At 39.4% G+C, this 27,336-nt stretch overlaps 3 protein-coding genes across 4 annotated transcripts in view; 1 reads left to right on the top strand and 2 right to left on the bottom strand.

Annotated features, from left to right (window-relative positions):
* LOC117541857 overlaps positions 1-1,652 on the bottom strand; it is a 9,914-nt gene extending 8,262 nt beyond the window's left edge. For both annotated transcript variants that reach the window (XM_034209115.1, XM_034209116.1), the window contains exons 1-3: positions 1,422-1,652; positions 1,286-1,316; positions 870-983 (exon numbers count right to left, since the gene is read on the bottom strand). In XM_034209115.1, the coding sequence (XP_034065006.1) occupies positions 870-983; positions 1,286-1,316; positions 1,422-1,487 (211 nt within the window). In that variant the 5' untranslated portion in view covers positions 1,488-1,652. The remainder of the gene's footprint in view (positions 1-869; positions 984-1,285; positions 1,317-1,421) is intronic.
* chdh (choline dehydrogenase) lies at positions 1,582-24,096 on the top strand. The gene is given in 16 exon segments (XM_034209114.1): positions 1,582-1,737; positions 3,546-3,981; positions 5,850-6,080; positions 12,069-12,235; positions 12,324-12,475; positions 18,690-18,819; positions 19,257-19,391; positions 20,100-20,126; positions 20,129-20,214; positions 20,216-20,242; positions 21,319-21,421; positions 21,567-21,655; positions 21,657-21,714; positions 21,717-21,811; positions 21,814-21,856; positions 21,859-24,096. Coding segments are annotated over 15 exon segments (1,929 nt in total). The 5' UTR covers positions 1,582-1,737; positions 3,546-3,574; the 3' UTR covers positions 22,038-24,096.
* cacna1db (calcium channel, voltage-dependent, L type, alpha 1D subunit, b) overlaps positions 23,800-27,336 on the bottom strand; it is a 143,125-nt gene continuing 139,588 nt past the window's right edge. Inside the window, 1 exon segment of the mRNA XM_034209119.1 lies at positions 23,800-27,336. Coding sequence (XP_034065010.1) covers positions 27,058-27,336 — 279 coding nt within the window. The 3' untranslated portion in view covers positions 23,800-27,057.

The following is a 27,336-nucleotide window of genomic DNA, read 5'->3' as shown; positions in this document are numbered from 1 at the left end:
TGTTCCTCCATGTTTCGTTGTTATTGTTTCACTGAGCGGACCCGCGATTTTTTTTCAAACGCTTTTTTGGTCCATCTGCGGCGGTAATAGGTTTTGTGGGCTGTGATGATTCGGCTGTATACCTTTAGTAATGAATATTAAATGTTGTGAGGAAATCTTTCCACCAATAATTCCAATAAGTAATCCAAAATGTATTCACTTCAGGTTTACGAAAGTAACTGTAATCAGATTAGGCCTACTCGTTTTTCAAATGTAACGCGAGCTGAATACAGTTACTTGATTTTTGTATTCTGATTACGTAACGCCGTTACATGTATTCCGTTACAACCCAACCCTGTATACAACACACATACAACAACAATAACTTCATAAGCTTAAGGGTTAATGTTATGTTAAAAAAATTGAAAAGATGAGAGAACAAATACAATATATCTGTTTTTTATTCAAACTGATCATAGGATATTTGACACTTAAAGCCCATATTGAAATATGTCTAGTGTGCACTGCCTTAAATCATTGATTAGGGTTACTGTATTTTATTTTCCCTGTCTGTACCAGCTTAAATATTCGGTAAACACGTTTTTACCATCTGCCTGTAGCATGATAGCAGACTAAATGAGTTTCTGATAAATCTATATCATATATAAACCAAAGTGGGAGTACCTTGCATTATTCTCACAGAAAACCAGTAAAAATCAGTTGGCTACTAACTTTTGTACAACAAATACTTTATAATCAACTATAAGATGGAAGCCAGAGAACTTCCTAGTGTTAGATACATTGGGGAAACTGTCTACATTACAACGTCAACAACGTCAAGGGATTTTACAAGTTTGCGTTTAGAAAAAATAATCAGAATTGTCTCCTACCATCAACACTGATTGCCCAGCTTATGTTTATCATATAATTTGCTCCATCTGTCACCAACTCCCCTCTCAGCTCCTTCAGGGATGATGGAGAGACATTACTTCCTGGAGGTGGCACTAGAACAAGAAACCATTGTGATTACCCTCCTTTTTTTACAATGTATTCATTCATTAGTCTTTATACGTCCCAATTTGGTGGGTTAACATTCCTTTTGTGTGATCCTGACTCATGATGTCCCAAAAGAGTTGTAAGCTTTGGAGAGTCAAATTAAATTAACAGTCAAAGCTTCAAAGACTGCAGTGGCATACAACTAGCACTGTTTTTGATATCATCCACTATAGTGGCTTGAAAACCAACATTATATTATTAACATTTGAGGTCAGAATCCTCATCCATGAAAAAAATGTATAAACCATACCATGACTTTCGTGTTTACGGCATTCGACTTTCTGCAAAGAAATTCCAGATATAGACCACTTAAATTACATGTAGCTACACATAAAGATAAACTCATGAACGATTTATGCATTAGCCATTAGAAGTCGATAACTTACAATTTCTTGTGATGTCACCTGTGCCGCCACAAAGAAGAAACAAATCATTGTGGCTCCCCACATCATCAACAGCAGGTTGGACCTTAAAAACAATCAATAAAAAAAGGAGGAGATTTGAATTAAAATAAATAAATGGAAAAAATGGGTGATATTACACTAGTAAAGTGCTCAGCATCTGACTGTCAAGCTGCCGTGCGTTGCTGGGTGATCCCGTCAGTGACACGCGGGTTATAAATACAGCCCGCAAGCCCCGCCTACCGCCAGTTTTGTTTTTTTGGCTGGAGTTAAATCGGTTCCAGTCTCCTGATTCATCGAGGTAAGGTTTTCTTTTCTACTCCTCCATTCAGTTATTCGCGTCTGTGTTGACATTCCCCTACTCGTTATTCTGTAAATGTACATTCAGTTTTCTCTGCAACACCTTAAAGTTAAACTGCACACGACCTAATGTAACGGTTTTAAGTCCTGCAGAAAGCCTCAACATTTCTGTCAACATCTACTAAGTGCCTCTGAAGATTTCCAAAACACTTCAAATGCATTTTCAAGTGTTTGAAACGTCTTTATATCAAGCACATGTGTCTAAAAAGATCTGTAGACCTTTGACTGTTAAACTGATAAGCTAACGGTTGCGAAATGTCCTTCATCCTAAACATTTAGGCTGATTCAGACAAGCCAAAAACAAGTTACTCAAACTTGGGGACATTGTGTTTTTTCCACATGTTGTCAATGTTTTAGTGTATATTTATTTTGGCTGTTTATCGACTTAGAAGTGTTGTTGACTTTGCTGCAGTCACTAAAACTGCTAGTGAGTGGTTGCTGGTTTATTGCTCTGACAGTCCTCCTGACCTACTTATCTGCATTGTCCTGAATGAGAAGACCTAACACTCTCTCTTTGAACTAAACGCACTATGGAATAGCCTTCCAATAAAAGATTTGCAAGAACATAACGTTTATTGCAGCCTTTGCTTTGTAACAGGGGCGGATCACATGTTTTGGTGGGGTGGCCAATCTGGGGCACAGACTCAGAGCAAGGTGGCATATTTAAAGGTCTCCTCATCAATATATTATAGGTCTCAGATACAAAACATGTCTCTGAAGTGTTTGGCTCCAAATACCAAACAGATCATGCATTATAGCATCCCATAATCCCCTCTGTTTTAGCCCTGTTTCAAAAGTGGTGATTCTCTGTCTTTTACTTTAGATGAAAATAAGGAGCCCCTCCCCACGCCCCTCTGAGAGATATTTGGTTAAAAAGAACACAAAGTTGCTCTAGGAGGAGATTCAGGTGATACGGTGGGGGGTTTACCTTGGTTGGTTATTGGCTAATGGTTACACAAGCCAAAAAAAATCGTTATGACATCATAAAGTGTCCAAAATCTGATCAGCTCATTTTCAGACAGGTTTCTATAGAAATGGATCAGGACAAAAAAGGAGCGAAGCTTTTTTCCTGAACCGTTCAGAATCTCTTTACAAAGAGGGGACACATGTTTATGTAAAAGACAGGAACAAGTGGATTTGTCATAATAGGTGACCTTTAAATCACTGTAAAAATGACAGCCCTACTCTCTATAAAAATACATTATTAACAGCACAAATGCAAAAGAAGCATATACACACTACACCGTTTTAAAGATCCAGACAGGGGTGTTGCTTGGATCTAGTAACATCGGCTTAGCCCAGCCCGACAGTTGTACATACCAAAAATATATACTGTATCTATAGAGTATGTTTTTAATCTGTAATTAATGTTGTTTTATATATTTTGAAGTGTGTTGTTTTAATTATGTTTTTATGATTTTTTACTCAGTAAAGTGTCTCTATTATAGACCAGCATTTGGTACATTAAGGAGAGAAACTTTAACATCTCTCCTCAAAAACAGCAAATTATCAAAAGTAACTGTCTCCAAGTGAAGTATTTCTAGTTGAGTTGAGATTAAAAAAAAGGTCAAGGTGTGGCTGGAGAAGAAATGTCAGCCAAACGCATATCTGTAACCCACAATTTGCATACTTAGAAAGCCAGTAAACAAATGAGCACATTTATCCACATCTCAACGCCAGATGTATTTCACCCTGTTCCAGCTTTCCCCCTCAAGTGAATCCTTTAATGTCTGTTCTTCTGATTTACAGTGAATGAAGAAATCCCTCCCACAACCAGGATGTTGTTCTTGGCCATGACAGGCCAAACTGGTGCCCGACGAGTTGTGACTGCGGCCCGAGGGAGATTTACGAAGGATGGCAGGTGCCTGTTTACATGTTGGCCAGAACTTGTTTACAGGAATAGTAACCAGTACTCGTCCAACCATCACAGATGTTTAAATACCACAGTTGCTCACTGGAACGCTTCATCATCACCAACAGCCAATCAGAAAACCCCGTCCTACAGTTATATCGTTGTTGGGGCAGGGTCAGCGGGCTGCGTCCTCGCCAACCGTCTCAGTGAGGACGCCCATGAGTCCGTGCTGCAGCTGGAGGCTGGGCCTAAGGACATGCTGCTTGGCATCAAAAGACTCTCATGGAAGATCCACATGCCAGCTGCACTGACCTACAACCTCTGCGATGACAAGTACAGTAGTTAATTATTTCACATGGACTAATCTATAAAACTGATTTATTATTACTACTAGGGATGTAACGATATACCGAATATCGTGGTAAATAAACGTCCCAATACCGTCGTGAGACTGACAAAATCTACCGCGATTTAAAATAAAAAAAATTTAATTTTAATTTTAAACACTTTATTTAACCAGGTGGTCCCATTGAGATCATCGATCTCTTTTTCAAGAGAGATCTGTCCAACATGGCAGCAAGTAGGTTACAACATGAACATAAAACAACAGAACACAAAAGGACATCGTATTTACAGGACTACATGTACATACCTAGAGACATTGACAAGTACCAACAGTATATTTATATCTCTGTCAATAAGCCTCACCTTCTTGGCAAAAACTGTATTGTTTTTGAAGTGGTGGAGAGACAATGCACAGTTTGACCCACTGCTGTCACCCATGGCCAAAGCATATCTCTCCGTCCCACTGAGGTGGCTTTAGACTTTTTCACTGTCCGTCATTTTGACAGACAGGATCGGAAAATATCCGTCATAATCCCTTATTACCCGTCGGGTCTGAACAGAGAGAGAGAGCACACTCGTGAACTGTCAACGGGGGGGGGGGGGGGGGGGGGGGGCGGTGTTATGCCGTGTGTGCATGCACCTCGCGGGAGTACACACAGCGTAAAGCAAAACCTCCCAGACATGTATTGATCTGTACGGCAAAGTACGGTTTGGAAACTATATCATTTCCTTTTGGAGGGCATGCATAACACGGCATAACACCAGAGCCTCGCTGCGGGGAAACGTTGGTGCTGTTCCGAGTTTGTTATAATCTGTCAAAATGACAGACTGCTTTCAGATTTTTCCGTCATTGTTAAATAAAATATTCGGTTAACTGCTGTCCCAGCAACATCAGTACCAAGCGAGAGAGTTTTTTCCAGAGCAGGGGATATGTAAATGCCCAAACATCCCAGCTTATAAATACCTGGAAATGTGGACATTCTCATATTCCTAAAAACCTGTCTGGTGATGCTGAGTGAGTGACTAGTGAGTTTGAGTTGAGTTACTTGAAAAACTAAAGTGAAACTTGATTTATTTTATTGCAGGGTCTGATTATTAAATGTCCTTGTTTATTTGTGAGATGCAGTGGCACAAAGAAAATGCCTACTTTGTTTGGTAGTAGGCCTACTATAGGTACAAAAACACTGGTTTTCTTGTTCCAGTCTGTTACTGTCACTTTGTTTTTGACACTTTAAAATACTGCTATCCTACTAAAATGCTGTACAAATCAGATTTATTATGTAATAATGAAAAAATTGTATTGAAAAAATTTTTTTTTTTGTTTCTTCTTTATTATTCAATATCGCGATAAATACCGTACCGTGGACTTGTTATTGCGATATTATCGCACCGTGAGTTTTTGGTATCGTTACATCCCTAATTACTACACTCTTTTTTTTCTTTTTAAGCGTGTGCAAACATGAGTAAATTCAACACAAAGGTAGAAAACATGCCACTTTTTGACTTGATATGATTTCCTTTTTAACCAAAACATCAGTCCTTTAAAATACTTTTTTGCAAAATTATGTTATACAGTTTTCTCAACTAACAGTTTAGTAAATATGAAAGCGGAAAATCGGTCCATTCCAGAAGAAAAAAAGTTATTACTGAATAAAAAAAAAAAATGCACAATAAGGCAAATATGCATTTATAACATTGCTTGAATAAATAAAAAATGGACAAGTAATTTTAACAAATCATCTAGGTGTCACATTGGTGATCAATGCAGCATTTTGATAACTTTCTCAATATAGTAACATGTTATTAAACTGGTTCCATTTTGATGGCATTCTTTATTTCTTCACGTTTCTCCTCAGGTATAACTGGTACTACCACACTGAACATCAGGCTAACATGGACAACCGGGTGTTGTACTGGCCGAGGGGCCGCGTCTGGGGCGGGTCCTCTTCACTTAACGCCATGGTGTACATCCGCGGACACGCTGAAGACTACAACCGCTGGCAGAGGGAGGGGGCCGAGGGCTGGGACTACGAACACTGTCTGCCTTACTTTAGGAAAGCTCAGTGTCATGAGCTGGGAGAAAACAGGTACAAAACTCCCTCGCCCGTCCCTCCGCCCGTACACATTTTATTTTTTTGATGTATAAACATGGATAGTAGGGAGCCCTAACTCTGGCAGTGCTAATGCTTCAGTCCCACAGACTCATTTAAAGGAAATGTGCAGAGGCACAAAGATCCCTCGTCAAGCAGAACCTGGTCGCATGAGTTTCAAAGGTTACATTTAATGCGTCAGATCTAACTTTGGCACATGCAAATGAATAATAAAGACTTGTGTGGTCTGGAAACAAATAGAACAGGGAAGTAGATATCAGAAAAGCCATGCATTTTTCCAGGTGTTATTGTAAAAGATAATTAGGTTGTCTGTAGTTTGGTTTACGTGTGACGGTAACTAGGCTTGTTTGAGATGAGCTGCAGCTCGCCTCGAAAGTAGACGAGAATAGCCGATTGCAGCCGGGGGAGGTCTCAAAAGGCTCGTCTGAAGTCGGACAGCTCGGAATCGGCTTGACTCGGTTTTCATTTATAAAGAATGCACAAATGTGTTTAATCGTTAATGTCAGATATGTACTAAGTAAATACATTTGTTCCTGCTCAAGATTAGATTCAACTTTATTGTTATTGCACATATTACAGGTACTGAGACAACGAAATGCAGTTTAGCTTCTAACCAGGAGTGCAAAAAGCAGTAAAGTGAAAAGTAATGTACACAATCTACAGAATAAAATATATAATGAATTGATGGATAAACAGTGAGGGGTATGAATACACTAGATATACACAGTAGCCTGTGAGCAGTATGAACAGTGTGTATGAATATGCTAAGATATATAAAGTATGAAAACGGTAAGCAGTGCAAGTATAGTATAAAATATATAGATATTAATTTCATGATGATAAACATTGTGGAACAATGATGAAATATGTGAATAGAAGTGACGACGTAAAACTGACACAAAAAAACTAAAAAGTTTTGCGGAGCCAATTGGAGAGTTTCATCCCCAGCACCAGAGTTGGGAGTAACGCGTTACAATATTACTTGTGACGGCAACGGAGTAGTGTAACGCGTTACTTTTATAATTCAATAATCACACTACAGTTACTAACATTGCCCCGACACGCGTTACTTCGTTACTTTTATAAAATAATCACACTCACTGACAGACAAGAGGGGTTTCCGCCGCAGGTTTATATACATGTAGGCCAATGTAATCTGCGCGATTTGCGAGACCACATCTCCACGTGCAGTGCTGCATAAACATGGCTGAGTCTTTTCATCTGTAAACTCCCTCAATGGGGCCGCTCGCTCTCTTTTGTTGATCGCCCTCTCACGGGTGAACAGTTCAATGCCCCGCTTCATTGTAGGAATTCTGCCATGTCTCTACCACTTTAGTTTGACCATCTCTGTTACTAAGTTATGGAATACTAAATAAATAAGTAATTAGATACCTTACCGTTATGCGCTCATAAAGAATGATAAGAATAATGCGTCTTTAACTGGTTTAATTAATTAGTGTCTTGACGTTTCACAGACTGTTAGCTTGTTGTGTGGCTGGTAGCCTATTTTAGAGCATATAAAAAGAAAGACTTGTGTTATGTCTTCCTTAATGCAATAGTAATTGGGGGTGCAAGTGGAGTCTCGCAGATTGATTGATTGATTGATTGAAAAGTTTATTAACAGCTTGTATATTGGGTACAGTACAGTACAGCTCAAAACATACAATTGTTAAGGGGATGCAGACCAGAGAAAGACTTTCGTCTTGTTTACATCAGGGTCCCCCATTTCCAATTCATCATGTCATTTAAGACATATAAGACATATTTGACATACAGATGGCTTATTTACAATTTACATACAGGTGGTTTTTTACATACAGATTGCTTATTTACAATTTTCATTTTAGATTTCGTTCTAATACATCCTAACCGGACATTTAAGACATACCAAGTCTACAGATATACAGTTAGTAACAGAGTATAAAATGCGAGTATATACATAGATGGGGGGGGGGGGGGGGGGGGGGGGGGGGGGAAGCTGTCCATTGAACGACAGGTTGAGATTTGTACCATTACCGGGGCCAGTTTTGCAATGCTCTCCCCCGAAGGTGCTCTTTAAGAGAGGTTTTGAAGGTAAGTATAGTTTTACTTTCCTTTACAGTTGTGGGAAGAGCGTTCCACCTTGATGTGGCATAATTGCGAAACGTGTATTCCCCCTTTTTTGTGCCAAATCTGGGTTTCACATGATTTGTGGAGCTCCCTCTGGTGTTATGATCATGGTATTCCTTGACCTTTGGGAAGAATTTTGACATGTACATGGGTACCATAGAGGTGTAGTGGATCTTGTAGACCAGGCCCATTGCAAGTAGCTGTACTCTGTCGTCTACTCTAAGCCATCCTAGGTTGTCAAAGTGGGCAGAGGTGAGGTGGGTTCTAGATGAAAGGTCAAGCAGTAGTCTGACCAGTTTATTTTGCGATGTTTGAAGTTTTATTTTTAGTAGAGGCAAAACTGTGGCGCGCGCACACTGTAGGTGCGCAGCCGTCTGTGTGATCTGCCTGTAGGTAGGGGCGGGCCGGCCCTGTGAGTAAAGTAACGAGTTACTTTATGTAGAGAGTAACGAAGTAGTGTAATATATTACTTTTTTTTAAAGTAATATGTAATATATTACTTTTTTTTAGTAACGACCCCATCTCTGCCCAGCACGGTGTCATTTTTTCCAAACATTTTTTTTTTCTTCTCCATGTCCCCTAGGGTGCTCCGTAGAATACTCTGTTACAGTAAAAGTCCAGCATTCAAAATGTTACTCAAGTAAAATTAGAAAAGTATTATCATCAAAATATAGTTAAAGTAGTCATTGTGCAGATTGGTCCATTTCAGAATAGTATATATGATATGTTTTGTAATGATTGATCATTAAAGTGTTATCAGAGCTGGTAAAGGTGCAGCTAATTTTACAAAGTAGATCAAAGTCAAGTAAAGTACAAATATCTCAAAATGGTACTTAAAGGTGGGTAGGTAATTTTGGAGAAACCAGCTCGAGTGCGTTTGAATTTGAAAATACACAGCCGGAAAAAATCTGCCACTTCCTTACAGAGCCCCTCCTCCAACACACACAAACGCGCACATGACCAATGAGGGCACAAGATAAGTTTGTGCACAGATGGAAGGCTGACAGGCAGGTAGGCCATCCAGTTATTTTAGCCGGCCCGGCTAAAATGATTGGTCGTGCTTTTTACAGTACTACTACATTCCACAGATGACATTTGTTTATGGATTTATTGTCAAAGCACTTAAGATATTCATTGCTATCGGGATGTTAAGAGCATTCCATGGAATATAACAAAAAGTGTATCTCGAGCCGGTTTCTCCAAAATGACCTACCCCACCTTTAAGTACAGTAGCCTACTTGAATACGTGTACTTGGTAACTTCCCACATCTGAAATCAGATATGACTTCAAGTCATGTGATAATTTCTGAATCACCCTGAATAATACATTAACCGTGCTTTACCTGAACCTCATCATGACACTAGAGGACGGCAGGATTGTAATTTCCCGTGTTCAGTGAATGCAATTATTATGTAAAAGATTATTGGCACACCTTCATATGATCATTATAGTAATAAAACAGTTATGAAATACTATATGACAGTAAAACAAGAATACAGTTTAAAAGTGAGTTGTAAAATATCCATAAAGAAAAATAAAATCTGCTTACAGTTCTGTTTCATATGGGTGATCAGAGATGTATCCATAGATCTCTTCATTTTGCTCTCAAAGTGCACCAGATTGATGCTTTTAACTTCAATATTTAAAAATAAATCCCAACCTGGCCCAGGGGCCCTTCTCACTTCTTTTATTTTTCATTTCCTCGCTCCTTGGTCTCGGTCTCACCGGAAGTTGATTTGTCTGCGCCATCTTGAGTAGCGTCCCAATGGCCTTATTTTTGCCGGAGGAGCGAGGAGCGATAATGGAGGAGCTATAACCGAGGAACCACCAGACCATCCTTCGATGAAATCCTCAGACACTCGCCCTGCCCGCTTACTGTGTATCGCTCACTGATTGGACGATGCAGTGCATGCACTGATCTGATGCTTCTTGACATGAGAGCAGTTTCCCAGCGGAGTGAAGAAAATACATGAACCTCACGGGAGTCACTCCTCAGTTTATACCGTGTTTTGTTTCAATTAATGTTTCATTTAGTTACAAATATGTGATATATCTGATCAACAAAGTGGTCAAAAATCATTTTATTCATTTTTTGGAAACATTTTCATGATCGCTTTTTTCGTTTTACATTTTCATTTATTGTCATTTCCATTCAGTCAGTCATTAAGTACTATTAAAATGTTAATGTGCTACATATCCACACAAACACACAAAGTGTGCAATCCAATGAATGTTAATCTAACTGGGTTTTGATAGATAACATATCTCTTTTTCTTCTCTCAATTATTGTATTTCTATTGTGCACTCTAATCAATATTAATCCAACTAATGTTCGTTTATACATTTTAAGAATGGCGTTTATCTTTTTTGAGAATGAGTTCTTATTTTATTTTATTTATTTGGGTCTACAACAGATGATACAAATGTTTGTGTCAGTAAATGTGTGCGAACAGAGGCGGGGGTGAGTGTGGAAATAACGGGGACAGAGCTGCTGTCAGACGATCAGCTGTGTGGCGTCATCACAAACGGACATCGCTTCACGTGACGCTCCGGAGGAAAGGACGTCCCATTGCTCTTAAAACTCATTTCCCTGCTTCTCGTGGTTTCCTTGCGTCTCTCCTTGCTTCCCTGGTGAGAGGGACTAGTCACAGGGAAACGACACAAGTGAGGGACGCAAGGAATTAATTTAACCGAAGTGAGAAGGGCCCCCGGCCTCAAATGATTTGAGGCCAAATATCATATGATTGTCACTAAAAGCCTTGTCTCTACATTACAATAAAAAAATTTAAAAAATTGATTAATTAATTTTAATAAAATTCAAGTTAGTCGCTATTAAAGGCATAAAAAGACAGAAATGTATAATTCTTTCTTTAATATAAATGTTTCTTCTGCCCATAAAGTGTCCAAACCAGGCTTGTCTGGATAAGCGCATTTTTAAAACATATTGTCCATGCCGGTTTCAGTTGGATTATTTGTCACAGTTGCTCCGATCAGATCGGTCTCCTCCATTTTGTAGATTATTTACGACTTTTGAATCCACATAAACACATCGGCAAAATCCGGCTTACTTTGAGCATGTGTTTTAAACAGTTTAATCCCTTTGTGAATTGTTTCCACTTTCCCACACGCGCCGTCCTTTAATAAGCGGGAATCCAAATGAATTAATCCTGAGTCCAATAACCATCAAAGTCACTCCAATAGTGCTCCTTAATTACGCCTTCATCCTCCTTTAACAAAATACTTCACATTCATCCAGTTTGTGACAGTAGTTGTAGCATTTTTGAGACTTTTAAACTTTAATTACCACTAATTCAAAACACTTTAAATTGTATTAAAAAAATCTATAAATGTAATGGCTTAACTTTTTCCATCATTCGTCTGGCATTAGATTACTTAAGCCTTGATGTCCAAAGATATTTATTTTTGGTACATTTCCTTGCATCGTATTCTTATTCACATGCAGGAATTGGAAGTTCAGGTCGTGCACATTTTGACATTATTCTACTTTTATGTGTCAAATCTCAAAACTATTGCCATACATCAGGAGGCACATACCTTTTTCTAAGAGGGATACAACTATAAATTAATGTTGTTCCACGGGCCAAAAGCATCTATTTCATTGTATTTTTAAAATGAAAAAAACCTGTATCATAACTAATGATTTTGGTTTCTACATATCTAAAAAGCATTCTACCTCACAAACAGAATACGGCATGAAAAGCACCTAATATAATCTATTTTAATTAAAAGTAATGAAGATAAAACACCTGACAGACCAAATCAATGGATTTCATTTTGAACAGTAACTTTTATCATCATAACATTTGTGTTTCTTATGTGACCCTGTACTGTAGGTACCGGGGAGGCAGTGGACCTCTTCACGTGTCAAGAGGGAAGACCGACCACCCCCTGCATAAAGCCTTTATTGAGGCGGGGCAGCAGGCAGGATACCCCTTCACTGACGACTTGAACGGAGAGCAACAGGAGGGCCTGGGCTGGATGGACATGACCGTTCATAAAGGTTAGAGGGAAAAGGAACTTGTATTTATACATCTTTAATAAACCAACACTTAAATATTGCCTACATCTCACTGCCCAAATCTGTCCAGGAAAGAGATGGAGCACAGCCAGCGCCTACCTGAGGCCCGCCCTGGGTCGGCCCAACCTGACGACAGAGGTTTGCTGCCTGACCACCAAGATCCTGTTTGATGGCAACCGAGCCGTTGGCGTGGAGTACACACAGGATGGACAAAAGAAAAGGGTACGATCGATACAATTACAAATCATTCATAAAGAACCATTTTTGGAACAATTGGCACAGATTTCTGCGTTGCCCATTGGATGCCTCATAATGGCTTCAATTATCTCCTGACTTTTCAGCTTGCACTCACTCATCCAGTTATTCATTGTTCAAACCCTCATGTTCCCCAGAGAGATAATCTCATCACTTTGACTCTTTGACAGGGGCGGATTTACCGGGGTGGCATGGGGTGGCCACTGCCACCCTAAACAATAGCCTTGCCACCCCCAGCTGCCACCCCCAGTTGGCATCTTTGTTTTGAAAGAAAAGTTTGTGGCTCATCGGACATTTATGAGAGAAAATCTCTAATGTCCGAGTGCACTGAATGCAGCACAAGACGCGAGTCTTGTAACCCCTCCCCCGGCCCTGGCGCGAGCGTGGAAATATGATTGGCGGTGAATTCAATTGAACGGGGGGGACGGCGCAAAACGAGAAGCATTTCGGACTCAAGTAGACGGAAGGAATTAGGTAGTTGCGGTCTACAATGACAGAGAATAGAATGTCAAGTTTGGCTGTACTCAGCATTGAATCAAAACGCACTACAGCTGTTGATCTTAATAAGTTTGTGAGGCGTTTTGCTGAACAAAATAGTAATCGCCGCATTCAGCTGTAATAGACATGCCAACTTGATGCTCTGCTCACTGATGAGCATACAAAACTGTTAGATGATGACCTTGTATGGTGGTATATATATGTTTCTTTGTGGGGGTCTGCCCCCAAAAAACAGTTTTAAGTCCTGAGAAAGTAAAATAAGGACGGTGTGGTAAAACTACACTGCCCAGCCAAAAAAAGTAACCACTTTGATTTAACTAGGCCAGTAGGTAAGAAACTTTCCACTGGAATAATAACTTATTGCAGCGATGTATATGTTTTAGCTGAATACACGTTTTTTAACCCTAACTGATGCAGTTAGTCACTTCTTTAATGTTTGTTCTTTCTGATGTAAAGTCAAGGTTGTAACTGTATATCAATAATGATATAATTACTTGTTTTTCAAATTTGAAGGAGGGTGAGCAAGCATCTTGAGGAACATTCATCATTAACTCCTCCAAAAAATATAGTTTATTCAATAATAAATTAATATGTGAATCATAACAGTGATTGTACGTACCTCGGTTTTTAGGTCACGGTTCGGTACGTTTTCGGTACAGCAGAATTTTTTTTCACAAAACATAAAATATATATATATATTTTTTTATTATTATTAAACTGTGAATAATGTATTCAAATAAATACAAAATAATAAAATAAACATTAAGGTGCAGCATTTTCGATGAACTGAAATAATCTGTATTTGAACTTTACTGTATTAGTACTCACAAAACATAAACTATTATTTTTGGGTTTTTAATTATTATTAAACTGTGAATATTCACTCAAATAAATACAAAATATAATAAAATGAACATTAAGGTGCAGCATTTCGATGAACTGAAATAATCTGTATTTTAACTGTACTGTACTGTACTAGTACCTAAGCACCCAGTTTGACATTATGACTTGCTTGTCATTGTATTTTCATGGTTTTTTTTTTAAAGAAAAAATTAACCTTGTCCACATTGCTTGCCCAAAGGGCAGATCTGCTGGCACTAACAATGTCTCCTGCTGTGGAGAAACACCCTCTCTCTAGAGACAGAGGTAGCAGATACAGCCAGGTATACAGCTAGGTTGCTAACACGGCAACCATAAGGATATTTGGCGTTTGTAATAGCTTTGGCTCGGTCTAAACTTTTTGCGAGTGGTGGAGGCTTAAATGCTAGTGGGAGTGTGGGTTTGCACTTCAGTCTTTTTTCTTTTGGTACCGGTGATATTCACATTTGGGTGATGCCTTTTCAAATGAGTGTACAAGTTTGATATATTGCCAGCCCGCGTAACCCATTTTAGTTGAACAATGCCGACAAACAGCTTTGGTTTGGTCACACCTGTCTTTGTCCGTCATCCATCAAATCAAATCAAATCAAGTTTTATTTATATAGCACATTGATAAACGATTTTTGGTCAAGCCAGTGCCAGTGCAAGTGCTGTACATATAATAAAATTAGCCTACAGTAGGACACTTTACAGCAAATACAAACAGCACAGATTGTTCAGAATATCAGTATGAGAAAAAACGACACCCTCTATCCTTAGACCCTCACATCGTACAAGGAAAAACTTCCAGAAAAAACCCCACAGTTTAAAGGGGAAAAATGGGAGAAACCTCAGGGAGAGCAACAGAGGAGGGATCCCTCTCCCAGGACGGACAGATGTGCAATAGATGCCGTGTGTAAATCGAAGAGATAATACATTTATAGCATATAGACCGAATGTTAGGAAATGCATGTGTCTGTAATAAGAACATGAATCCACGAGGATGTCAGCTACAATCCTGTGGAAGCCATCAGGGAAGCAGCATGACGAGACCCAAGGCTGGACCGCAGAGACAGGTTTCAGCACGACCCGAAGTCCACGACTTAATCCAGAACTCGGATAGAGGATCCAAGACACAGGACTACAGCAAGAGGATCAGCCTCGACTCCGGATCCCGGCGTAGATATAGATACAAAACAAGAAAAAAAGAAAAAAAGATTTGGCTGGGTTAATCGGAACAAGAGAATACACGGACACAGACAGAGAGGGAAAAGGTCATTGGATAAAAGTTATTCTTGATAACCCTCTAGAAAGATCTCATGAACTTCCCCACTCAATCTATCAAGACCCGAGCAGTTCTATTAGAAGTCCAAGGTAAGGCACAGGCCGGCGCATACCGCTCATGGAATCCCTCACCATATGAACTCTGACCCCTCAAGTGTACAAGTGAAGAGACACCATGTGTCAGCTCCTTTTTAGAATAGTATTTCTTCTCTTCTCAGAGAAACAAGGGTATGAAAAGAACAGCCAGAAACAGAGGAAGAGAGGCAGAACGTGACTACGTAAATGCACTCTCCTAAATATTAAATGAGTAAGAGGTGAAGAAACACAAAGCCAGAAATTGAAATGAAAAGGCACCATCGTGCTTCCCCTTAGAATAGGGTGGAAATTATGAAGACCCAAATTATTAAGAGGGGACATGGGATACTAGTGAAGAGGGACAACAGTGAAAAGGCCCAACGTATCCAACGTACTAGCACTCTCCAAAGAGACAGAAAGTCAAAGTATACGCCGAGAGGCACAACGTGACTACGTAAATGCACTCTCCCGTGTAAATTAGTTCAAGGGAAAGGGTGGTGAAAAACTAAACTAATCAAAAGAAGGAAGTAGAGAGGCCTAAATGCCCTATCCTAGATTCAGTTAAAGGAAAGAACTGGGGAACAAACAAGTACAGGAGGAAAGGCCCAACGAGTCAATGTCAACACACTCTCCTAGAATAGTTCAAGGTAAACGGGGTAGGAAGAATACAGTAAGAAACAGAGCTGAAAAGGCCTCCAAGAACGCTTTCCCTCTAGTCCAGGGTGAAAATGTAGGATAAGAAACAGAGATAGAGAGCACAACAACCTATCTCTTCGTCAGATGCACTCCCCCGCCTGGATAAGCGACTCTGTGCCCCATCCCCTCTACTGGACCTTAGATCCGCAGAGGGGAGAGGGGAGGGACCAAGCCCAAGGGGGGGGTTTAGGGTTTTAAAGAAACCCAGCAGAGATCCAAAAATGGATGAAGAAGTAATTACAAAACGGTTTATAAAACCAAGAGGTTATTCCTCATATTTCTAAAAATGTTCTAATCTAATTCAGGGTTATACCAACTCAGCTCCAAGCAACCAGACGTAGCAACCAGTCAGTCCAGTCAGAACCTTCTCTAAGGTCTCCCCCGCCCCCAACCAACTAATCATAAAAAACTGAAACTGAAAATCCTTGTACGTAACTGCGAAACCAAAATGTTCCCAAACCGGAGACTTCAATGATGCTGGAGGATTTTCGAGCTCAACTTTTATCTGCGTTCGCCATTTCGACAGTTCCTCAAATTACTGACTACATTTGAACACATCCCTCTGACCAGTTCTCATAGTATGCCTCTCGTCCAATTAAATGACTTGGTCGTCTCTATGACGCGTTGAAACCCAATGTTGAGCAAATTACTCTGAATGCTGCGACGCAGCACCTGAGATTACTTCTAGAAAGTTGTTCATGTTCTCAATTTTTTACGTTTAACGCTATATTCATTTGGTACACTTCGGTACACTTCGGTACATCACGTGTACCGAACCGATGGGCCCGTACCGAATAATTTCGGTACGGGTACGTGTACCGTTACACCCCTAATTGGTTGATATGACTGTGATTTAAATCAGCACATACTTCTGCCAGGGGATGCCACCCCTCAAAATCTCCTGCCACTCTCTTGCCACCAAGACCAGAATATTTGTCTAGATCGCCCCTGCTCTTTGACTCATGTCGTCATGGGGTTCACATTACAATGTCGTTACCGTAATTTTGTTGTCAAAATGATAACATGTTACGTTAGCATTTATTATCAAGTTTATACCCACTTGCTGATTTGTTCAACCTGTCTTTGTCCACCTGTGAGTTGCCCGACTATTTTGGAAATGTGCACGCATCATTCCACTGCATAAAGGTGGTGATTTACTTGATACAAATATTATAGACCAATTTCTATAATCTGTTCTATTTCCAAAGTTTTGGAGAAAATAATTTATAATCAACTGTCACATTATCCTTCAATACTTATAATATGTTATCTCCGGTTCAATCTGGTTTCAGGCCTAATCACTCCACAACAACTGCCCTACTAAATTTACAAATGACTTGTACTCTGCTGCAGATGATGGTGAACTCACAGGTGCCATTTTATGGACTTGACAAAAGCCTTTGATTTCGTTGATCGATATCTGCTCTTGGATAAACTTCACCGGCATTGGCCTTTCTAATAATACAGTGTTATGGTTTAACTCGTACCTTCACAGTAGAAAGCAATGTGTGGTTGTTAATGGAAAACAGTCTGACCTGTTGATCCAACAAAAGGGTGTACCCCAAGGATCAACTCTGGGCCCACTTCTGTTCTCTATTTACATAAATGATTTATCTTCTTGTCTCATTAATTGTTGTACTCACCTTTATAGCTGATGACACTGTCATATATTACATCCAATCAGATTTTTCACAAATTCAGATCTCTCTCCAATCGGATTTTAATATCTTACAGGACTGGCTATCACACAATAAACTACTGCTTAACAAAACAAAATCTTATACCATGGTCTTTGGTACCAGGCAGAAGCTCAAATCCAAACCTAATGTAGTAATAACATGTAAGGATGGCACTTCTCTGCATAAAGTTGATAGCTTTAAATATCTTGGTGTATGGCTAGACTCTGAACTTTCATTTAAACTACATATAAAGCATGTAATACAAAAAGTAAATTACGGAATCAGTGTTTTACACCGCTCTCGCAATTGTTTTACGCTCAGTGTCCGAAAGATAATTGCTTCTCAACTTATTCTTCCGATTATGGACTATTGTGATGTTGTCTACCAAAATGCACATAAATCAGATCTTGCTCCACTCAACATAGCCTACAACAGACTATGCAGATTTGTTCTTGGTTGTCCTTTTCGTACACACCACTGCACAATGTATAACCAACTTAAATGGCTTTCTTTAAATGTAAGAAGACACATGCATTGGCTTCAGCTGATATTTAAATGCATTTATCTTAACTATCCCCCTTATTTAAAGCAGTATTTGTACCCTACTCACCAATTCATCAAGTTTAGACATTCTGTTCAGATTTATTTCTCTGTCCCCTCTGCAAAACAAATTGATTGGCAGAAGAGTGTTCATGTTTAAAGCCCCAACTGACTGGAATACTTTACCTGCTGCTATTAGATCTCTTGCATCATTGGGTATGTTGAAACATGCATTGTTATCTCACTTTAAACTGGTCTGTACTTGTTATAACTGATATTGATGAAACTGGTTTGCTTGACTGTCTCAAATTGTAATGATTGTGTGTATTGCTTGAAATTTCGCTGAACAGACTGTATGTGGTTTGTCTTGTGTGTCATGTTTTGCATTTAGTCTTTTTGTTTATGTAAGTCTGTAAGTTGTTGCTATTGTCGGGACCCCCTTGAAAACGAGATGGTGCATCTCAAGGGGTTTATCCAATGAATACAATTTCTATATATATATCAAAGCATATAGCCGCTAGGCATTGATGTGAACTCCTGTCTTTTTTCAGGCATATGCAGAAAAAGAGGTGATATTAAGTGGAGGAGCCATCAACTCCCCTCAGCTACTCATGCTGTCTGGGGTGGGGAATGCTGATGACCTGAAACACCACGGCATCCCTGTGGTCCAGCACTTGCCAGGTATATTCTTCTTTTCTTTTAAACCATTCAAGCATTTTAAAGGCCATTATTTAAACAACAGAAATGGAAAAGAAAAGATTTGAGATTTAAAGATGCATAGATTTGATAGAGTTTTGATACACATGAGAATAGAGGGATTCATTTTCACCTCATAACACTTTCAGCCTAGCCCCCGGAATGCATTGTATTAAAGGGGCCCTGCTGTATTAAAGGGGGCCCTGCTGTGCCAATTTCAGGTTTCATATTTGTATATTGTGCCTATACTTTTACATTTGTACATGTGTGAATGTAACAAAAAGCCTTTTTTTCCTTCCCTGTCTTTGCAGACAATAAACCTGCATAAAAAACCTATTTAACACATTACAGGAAAGTGAAACCCTAAAAAAGTATAATAAGGCTTCTGAAAAATGCCTGGTTGTTCCTCTCTTGTTTTTCAGGCGTTGGCAGTAACCTGCAGGATCATTTGGAGCTGTACGTCCAGCAGCAGTGCACTCAGCCCATCTCCCTCTACAAGGCACAGAAACCTTTCCACATGGTCAAGATAGGCCTGGAGTGGCTCACCATGTTCACTGGTACCCAAAACACTTCTGCCAAAATAGTGACTTTTTTGTAGGTTTACTGTATATCACGGAATTTCAAGTAATATATCAAAATAAATATCAGTTATCAACAGGTATGGGTTAAAATTATCTCTGTTTGTTCAAAAGAAAGAAAGTCAGAAAATGAATGTTATTACTGGCAACAGGAGAAACACAATAAACCTTGGTTGGGTTATGTATCCTGCTCAATTTGAACAGTATCTGTTGTAAGAGGAGGGTTTACAAGACAAAGATACAAATGTCATAACCCAAGTGATCAGCAGTAAAAGCTCCCTGCAGCAGCCGTGTGCCATTGTTGAGGATAAAGAGCTCAAGTTCAAATTATTTCAACTTTGTCCTCCATTGACCTTACAAAGCGCAACCAACGAGATAACAGCTTAGCTGGGACACAGTCAACAGGAGAGGTAACCACAGAAACACAGATTTGAACTAAAAGGAAATAGCCCATCACGTAAAGTGCAGATAAAGAGTCCTTTCCGTGGTGTGCAGGTTTGCCAGTTTGCCACATGCATCACATAGCTGCCAAACTCATTAGACACACCACGAGACAAGATGAGACAGAGCCACCATCTACACAGGTGTACTCATGTGTGACATACAGTATCTGTCATCTCTTTATGACAAACACAAGGCAGATGCTATGTGTGCAACCTCACAGTACCATGACAACTGTCCCTCTAGGTTATGGAGCAACAGCCCACTTGGAGAGCGGGGGTTCATCCGCAGCGGTCCAAAAGTCACACACCCAGACATCCAGTTTCACTTCCTGCCATCGCAGGTCATCGACCACGGGCGATGTTGCCTCCAAGATCGAGGCATATCAGGTTGTGTCTATGTACTGTAAGAAGGTGGGAGCTGACTTCACTGCATATGTGTGGCAGCTATCAGGATTTATGATTATGGTTTCCTTTTATTACACAGGGAGCTGTGTAGTAGGGTGTGTGTGACGTTAGGTATGTGTCAACAGTGTGTCATGGATAACATAAAGTGATGCATACACAATATATTAGACTAACCAGCCCGTCACGTAAAGCACATACTTAGTGTTTATACAGTCACGTGCCATTCCAGGGAAAACCACATGCACTGCATACCTTTATTTAATAAAAAGAGCTCCTTGGAAATCACCTGAGAGTTGAGAGTGAGCTTGCTGATGCGGATCACAGATTTACAGCTTTTCCAGAGAAGAATACCTGAGAGGAGCAAGTTAAGACATCCCAACATTACATTTCTATTGAATAACTTTGGCATTTCTTTGATGAATGTGTTTCTGTCTCCAGGAATCATGATAGCAAATACATTAATATTGAGAATGGCATAATGGGGATGTAGAGAAGACAATCCACTAGATGTTATGAAAGTGTTCGTGCAACAAATAATAGTTGCTTTACTTTACTAATTTCTCGGTTTGCAGAGTTTTCTGAAAGTGCATTTTTAAACTGCGTAAAAACCCTCCTCTAATAAAACAGAGGAGGTTTTGCTGCACAAATAATGTCAGGTTTTTTTCTCACACAGTAAGGTTGCGTTCTCCTCACTGTCAGTATGGGTCTTTAAAAGCCTTGAAGCTTTGTCAATTTAAGAGGGAAAAATCAAGGGCCTGAACATTTTTGTAAATCGACATGATTGAAAGTGAGTGAAGTTATTTTGATATTATTTCTGTGGCCTTCTGTGAGACTCCTTCATCTTATAAAGAACTCTTAGTGTTGTAACAGTAATTAACCTTGATCCATGCATTCGCCGATATATGAATTTGAGGGAATTGGGCATGGAAAGTCTCAGAACTTGGTGTTAAGGCCATTTTGGAAACCCTGGGAGTCTACCTGTGCAGTACATACAGTATGGCGTGTAAGTGTGAGCCCAAAACATCCAGCAGTAACGACTGTTTCTGTTGGTGTTGTAGGTTCATGTGGGAATGATGAGGAGCACCAGTATCGGCTGGATGAAGCTGAAGAGCGCCAACCCTTTGGATCACCCCATTCTCCAGCCAAACTATCTCTCCACCGGTAAGATTCAGGCACTAAAACTTCCCAAAAGAGCGTACTGTCTAGACCTGCTTAATTATGGTTGTACTTTATATAATCTGTTTCCTTGGTCTTTGGATTTTAAATGGAATACTGCTCATAGTACTTACCTTATATCCCCTTCAGGACATTGATGTGTTGGAGTTCAGGCAGTGTGTCAAGCTCTCCAGAGAGATTTTTGCCCAGAAGGCCTTCGAATCATTCCGCGGTCCCGAAAGTCCAGCCTGGTCCCGAGGTCCAATCCGACTCCGAAATTGACGCTTTTGTGCGGCGCAAGCTGACAGCGCCTACCACCCGTCCTGCACCTGTAAGATGGGCTCGCCCTCCGACCCCATGGCCGTGGTCGACTCCAACACGCGCATCATGGGGGCTGGAGAGACTTGCGCGTGATCGATGCCTCCATCATGCCCAGCATCGTCACGGCAACCTGAACGCTCCGACCATCATGTTGGCGGAGAAGGCTGCTGACATCATCAGAGGTCGTCCTCCTCTCGCGGACCCCGGGGTTCCTGTTGTACCGACCACCGACACTCGACACACAAAGATGAACAGAGTGAAGGGTAACAGCAAGATACACAATCAGGTGACACAGCAGTAAACAGCTTGTTTGTCAGGATCATCGGCCTTGTAGATGAATAATGGGAGTGTGTTGCACCTGATGTGCACACACAAGGTCAGTTTGATGTGTAGTCACAGGTGAACAATATTATGAGGGCTGATCTATGCTATCTTAATTCAAAGCCATAAGGGTGTAAAACAAATGGTCAATGTTAGCAGTTTACATAGTTCATGTTCTTACTTTTAAAATGACATATGTATTTAATTACATTTGAGCTAACATGAATCACAGTTTTCCCTCATGTTTATAAGGTCAGCGGCGTGCTGGCACTTCATGGTTGAAACAAATAGTTGCTGGGAAAGATGCCTGGCAATACCTTGTTAACACTGTATCAACTTTGAATTGGTTTCGGTATGTGAGAAGTTCACATATCTTATGCTTACACAACCACCCATGGTATTATAAGCTTAATAATAACCTAACCCTCCATATCATAAAACACTTCAATCATCACACTCTATTTTCCTGGTATGACCCTGGGGCTAGGTTTCATGTTAATACCAACGTGACATTAAACATTTCACAACAGTAGGGCTTAGCCTGTAAAAAGACAAGTGTTGACAACAAAGTTCTTCTTTTCGTCAGCCTCGGAGATTATATCTTTTTGGCCACATCAAGAGTGTCGTATGAGTCATGATTACTCTTGTCTGGCTGTTAATCAGCAGACTGTCAGCCCAGCACGTTTTCTGTTTAATCTATTCTGTGAGTTCAGCCGTCACCATGGTAACATCCCTCTTCCTTCCTGGAAGCTAGCTGATTCAACAGTTCTACGAAATGCTGTTTTTGTTGCACCTGTTTTAATTCAGCGAAGGGATCATAGAACATAATAGGTTTGATTTAAAACTGTTAATAAAGCTGAAAACTAGGGCATCTACATCCAGGATTTATTTAAGTGATTAGCCAATGTTAAGGTTTTTTAACTATATTTTGATGCCAGTGCTTTTACTTAAGTAAGATTTTTAAATGCAGGGCTTTTACTTGTAACAGGGTAACAGAGTATTTTTACAATTTTGTATTGCTACCTTTACTTTATAAAAAGACAGTATAAAAGACAAATAGAGTACTTTTTCTACCCCTGTCCCAGAGTTGCTGGCACAGCAGCGACCCACTTGAATATGAAGTCTTACAGCAAACAGCTTTGTGCTGCCTTCCGTTCAGCGCAGTCTGTTTAATTTGAATAACCTCCAAATGATAGCTTAGCATATGTTGCTAATGATTGTGTCTTAAAATTGCTTTTTATGGCAACTATACACTAAAAACTTGTTGAAACTGTAAAAAAGCGTATCCAATAATCTTTATACATTTTATCTCAATGTAGCGTGTTTACAAAGAAGCTTTTGAAGATCAATAAGTATTATTAATAATACTATATGTGCCTGTTTGTTGAATTACTTTTGATGTATAGTGTGTTACTGATATACATTTTAGAATCGGCTTTACTGAAAATCGTCCTTAAATTCATGCATGAAGTACTGATTTTAATTAAATATGCGTTTTTTAGTTTTTAGCTGTGATGGAAACAGCCGGGTGCTACAATGAATTACAATGTGTCTTATTGAGCTTTGCACTATGCTCTATACTATGAAGTAACATTACACTGAGTGTTTACACTATGAGCTGTGTTTACTAAATGTTGGAATCATGTGCGTCATAATGAAGGATTTTTAAGGGAACATTATTGTGAACGTTCTTATATTTGTATTCTTCTTATAATGATTGTAAACAAACACAAGAGCCACCCTAACTTTATCCTCTTGACTTTATTCAGTGAAAAATCTCAGCAGGTTCATCGTCAAGAATTAAAATGTACAAAACAGGGTGTTTGATTTTCATTGGTACAAAATCTATAAGGTACTAGAACTTATGCTACAAGTAGATAGAGCTATATTGTTTAATTTCCATACAACAAATGGGTAGAAAGCAGAATCTGTAATCACTTTGTTTTTTTACACACACTGTACAGATTGTATACATGTTGTGATTCCATGGACATTTGTATGGCAGTGGAACAGTAGAAAATAATAAAGCCTTCAGTTGGGACAACGATGCTCTGGTGTTGGTTTTTGTCACAATGCTTCTTTTGTTAAGTCTAAATGGAACTGAATAGATGAATAAGCAGCAGATGATTATATTTTCTGGTGGCGTGGTTGTCTCAAACACTGAATTAACTAAATGTTTTGGTTTGTTCTGTAATGAATGGAACAGGTTTGATTCCCACAACAGCCAGATGAGTATTCCTAGGTGCAGCAAATGTACAGATTTCTCCCTAAAGCATGTGAGTAATATGGCTTTTAACGTGATCTTAATTACTTTAAACATTTATTTGTAGGTCTGAATAGTCCTGGTTGCATTAGGGAAAATAAATAGATTTTAAATGTAATTCTTGTTTCGTTTTTTTCTGATGTTGGTTGTTTAGTTTTCACTGCTTCTTGTTCACCTGTCAATCAAACACTGCGACAGTTTCCCTGACATTTTAACCAACACATCCGGATAGTCACAGAGGTAATAACAATTAGAATGAGTCATTAATTCTTAGTTAAACACAATTGACATGCAGTTGGTAAATGTCATATGTATCTGCAGTGTTGGCCAATCAAGACATGAGTGCATTTACAGTTCATATAAAGCTCAGGTTAAATTCACCTGTATGTTTATTGACTATAAAGAAAATAACTTCCCAGTATAAGCATGAACCCTTTTTGTCATCATTGTACACAATGATCTGCATACTTTTTGACAACATATAAATAATGGAAACAAATCTGGAATAATAATTGAATATGCGTTTAAATGCACTTAACAATCTCTTGCTTTTGGTTTTATATTTGAAAGAGCCCTTTGGTTGCACATTACACATGTTGCCCTGACAACAGTATTATATTGAAGGAAAAAAGTAGATAGCCCAGCAGCCACAAACCATGGTAGTTTGTAAAAGTACACCTGAAGACCTTGTTACGGTTGGCAGTGGTAGAAAAAAGACTGGTTAGTGCTGTAGCAAATATACATGTTGTTTTTAATCTACAAGAAGGTTATGTAGGTTCCCTTCACAGACAGCAGCTGTTTTAGACTTGTGAGCACTCGCATAAGTGTTGAAAAATAAATAGGAATACATTGCAGGAGCTGACATAATTTCAGTCAAAAGACACACACAAAGAATTAAATTTGTTTTAGCGGAGTTCTGTTATGTTGTTCAAAATGTACACTGTCAGTGAGTCACAAATGTCCAATATCTGGTCAAACCTTGAAATCTATGTGCGTGAATTGACTCAAGGTCTCAAATGCCTGAGGAGGAATTCATTGTTTATTATCATCATTTCCTCAGTAGGTGAAACTAACATGTCAGCAATATTTGAATGAGTCAGGCATGAATCTCTGGATTATTAGTTTTCCTTGTCTAGATGAGTAATCTAAAAACAGATTCCTACTTGAAAGCCTAATTCAGCATGTGTAACGTACCAGACTAATGTGTATCATCAGCTTTTACGTCATAAAGTAAAACAACTCCTCTACAGTATTATCTGATGTTTGTCCTATTTTCATTGCGTATTTATGGCTGAGTTTCTAACAATGAAATGGTCTCTCCTCATAGTCTTTAAGGGGGCTCGGAATACAAATTAAAGGGCCCTATTATGCTAATTTTCAGGTTTATAAATGTTATTGTAAGTGTGACATGTTACATGCTATAATGTTCAAAAAGTGGCTTTGTTTTCATACTACCTGCCCGGTCTTTTCACCCTCTGTCTGAAACCAGAGCCCAGTCTGCTCTGATTGGTTAGCTTGCCGGCACTGTTGTGATTTTTCAGACGCTTATGGACGTCCCGCCCATTAGCCTATCACGTTACAATGTGTTGGAAACGCTAGCCAATAGAAGCATGAGGGAAACTTTGGGATTTTAGCCTTTGCAGACATTTACATGCACACAAACCTATACAACACACTACGGGAATGAGAAACCCCCAAAAAGGCATGCAGGGCCCCTTTAAGGATCACAATGGAACAGTTACTAACAACCATATCTTCCTCTATTTTAAGGGTGTTTAAAGTATTTAAGCAAGTAAAATGGGGTACATTAATTCTCTGTTGTTGCTGTAAAGGGCGAAGAGTATTATATACACACAGTTTCTGTGTTTCAGATCATTGTGCACGTGTGAACAGAAGGATATGCCTGAGGACAAAGTCTTTATTCTGTGATATGTGATCTCCTTTTCAAGTCAAGTACCGAGACGAGCAATGCTTAACCCTGAAACATCTGGACTCAGATCAGCCTGAGTGTAGCTCTGCACTAACAATAGCCTGAAATACATTAACAAAATAAAAATATAATTGTTTTATTCAACTTTTATGTGGTTAATTCAAGACATAGGAGGCCAGAATGTAATGTGAATAACCAGGGTCTCTTATCGTGACCACTAAAGGTTATTTTTTTATAAAATCACGCGTTATATACATGACATGAAACACCCATCTGAAAACAAGGACTCAGGACAAGACATTTTGCAGCAGGACAAAAGCAGCTTTGCAAAGCCAGCGTTACTCTTTCAAACATCAGTGTGACACAGTTTTATGTTGTAGGAAAACTGTTCTTGTTTTAAACATGTTCCCACAACTTTTGGATTACGCATCAGAACAATCCCGCTATTGTTCACTCAATATGCAAAACTCCTCAAATTAAAGCCATCAAAGTTGCTGTTTAATTTGAAAAACAATGCACTGTAGTACAGAGGCAAAACAAATAATATGAATAACCAAGTACATTAACTTCCAGTATTTTACCAAGGTGTGCAGCTCTTTCTCAAAGTATGTTTTTGGGAAAACTAACTTATGAGCTTGGGCTGGCTTTGCGAGGCTGGCAGGTTATTCTGTTGTTTCAAACAACCGCTAATAATGAAGAAAATAACAAAATCAAACACCTTAAGGGGTATCCCGAATTCCTGCTAAATGACCGGCAGGCTGGTGAAAAGGTCGAGTCTCTCTGGCTTCAATATTTTCTGACTGAATCTCAGCTCTCCCATACAACCATCTGTTCCTCTCTTGCGTCTCCACTCCACAGAAAGAGAAAAACAAGGCACTTTGTTCTCTTATCCCCCCATATTTTACATTTTCCCCAGGATGCTCCTGAACTGAGACATCCCCTCACTGTGGATTGGTTGTAGAAATTCAATTGAAAAAACCTAAATAATCCCATGTGAGCCGCTGCTATAGGTGATGTGATGCATATCATCTCATCTGTTAGGTCCTCTTCACATTTCAGAGCCACGCAGGGCTCCTCATCGCTGTA

The sequence above is a fragment of the Gymnodraco acuticeps genome, unplaced genomic scaffold (assembly GCF_902827175.1).
Source record: "Gymnodraco acuticeps unplaced genomic scaffold, fGymAcu1.1, whole genome shotgun sequence".
NCBI lineage: Eukaryota > Metazoa > Chordata > Actinopteri > Perciformes > Bathydraconidae > Gymnodraco > Gymnodraco acuticeps.
The sequence above is the reverse complement of the archived record's forward strand: the minus strand, read 5'-3'. Positions and strand labels throughout refer to the sequence as shown.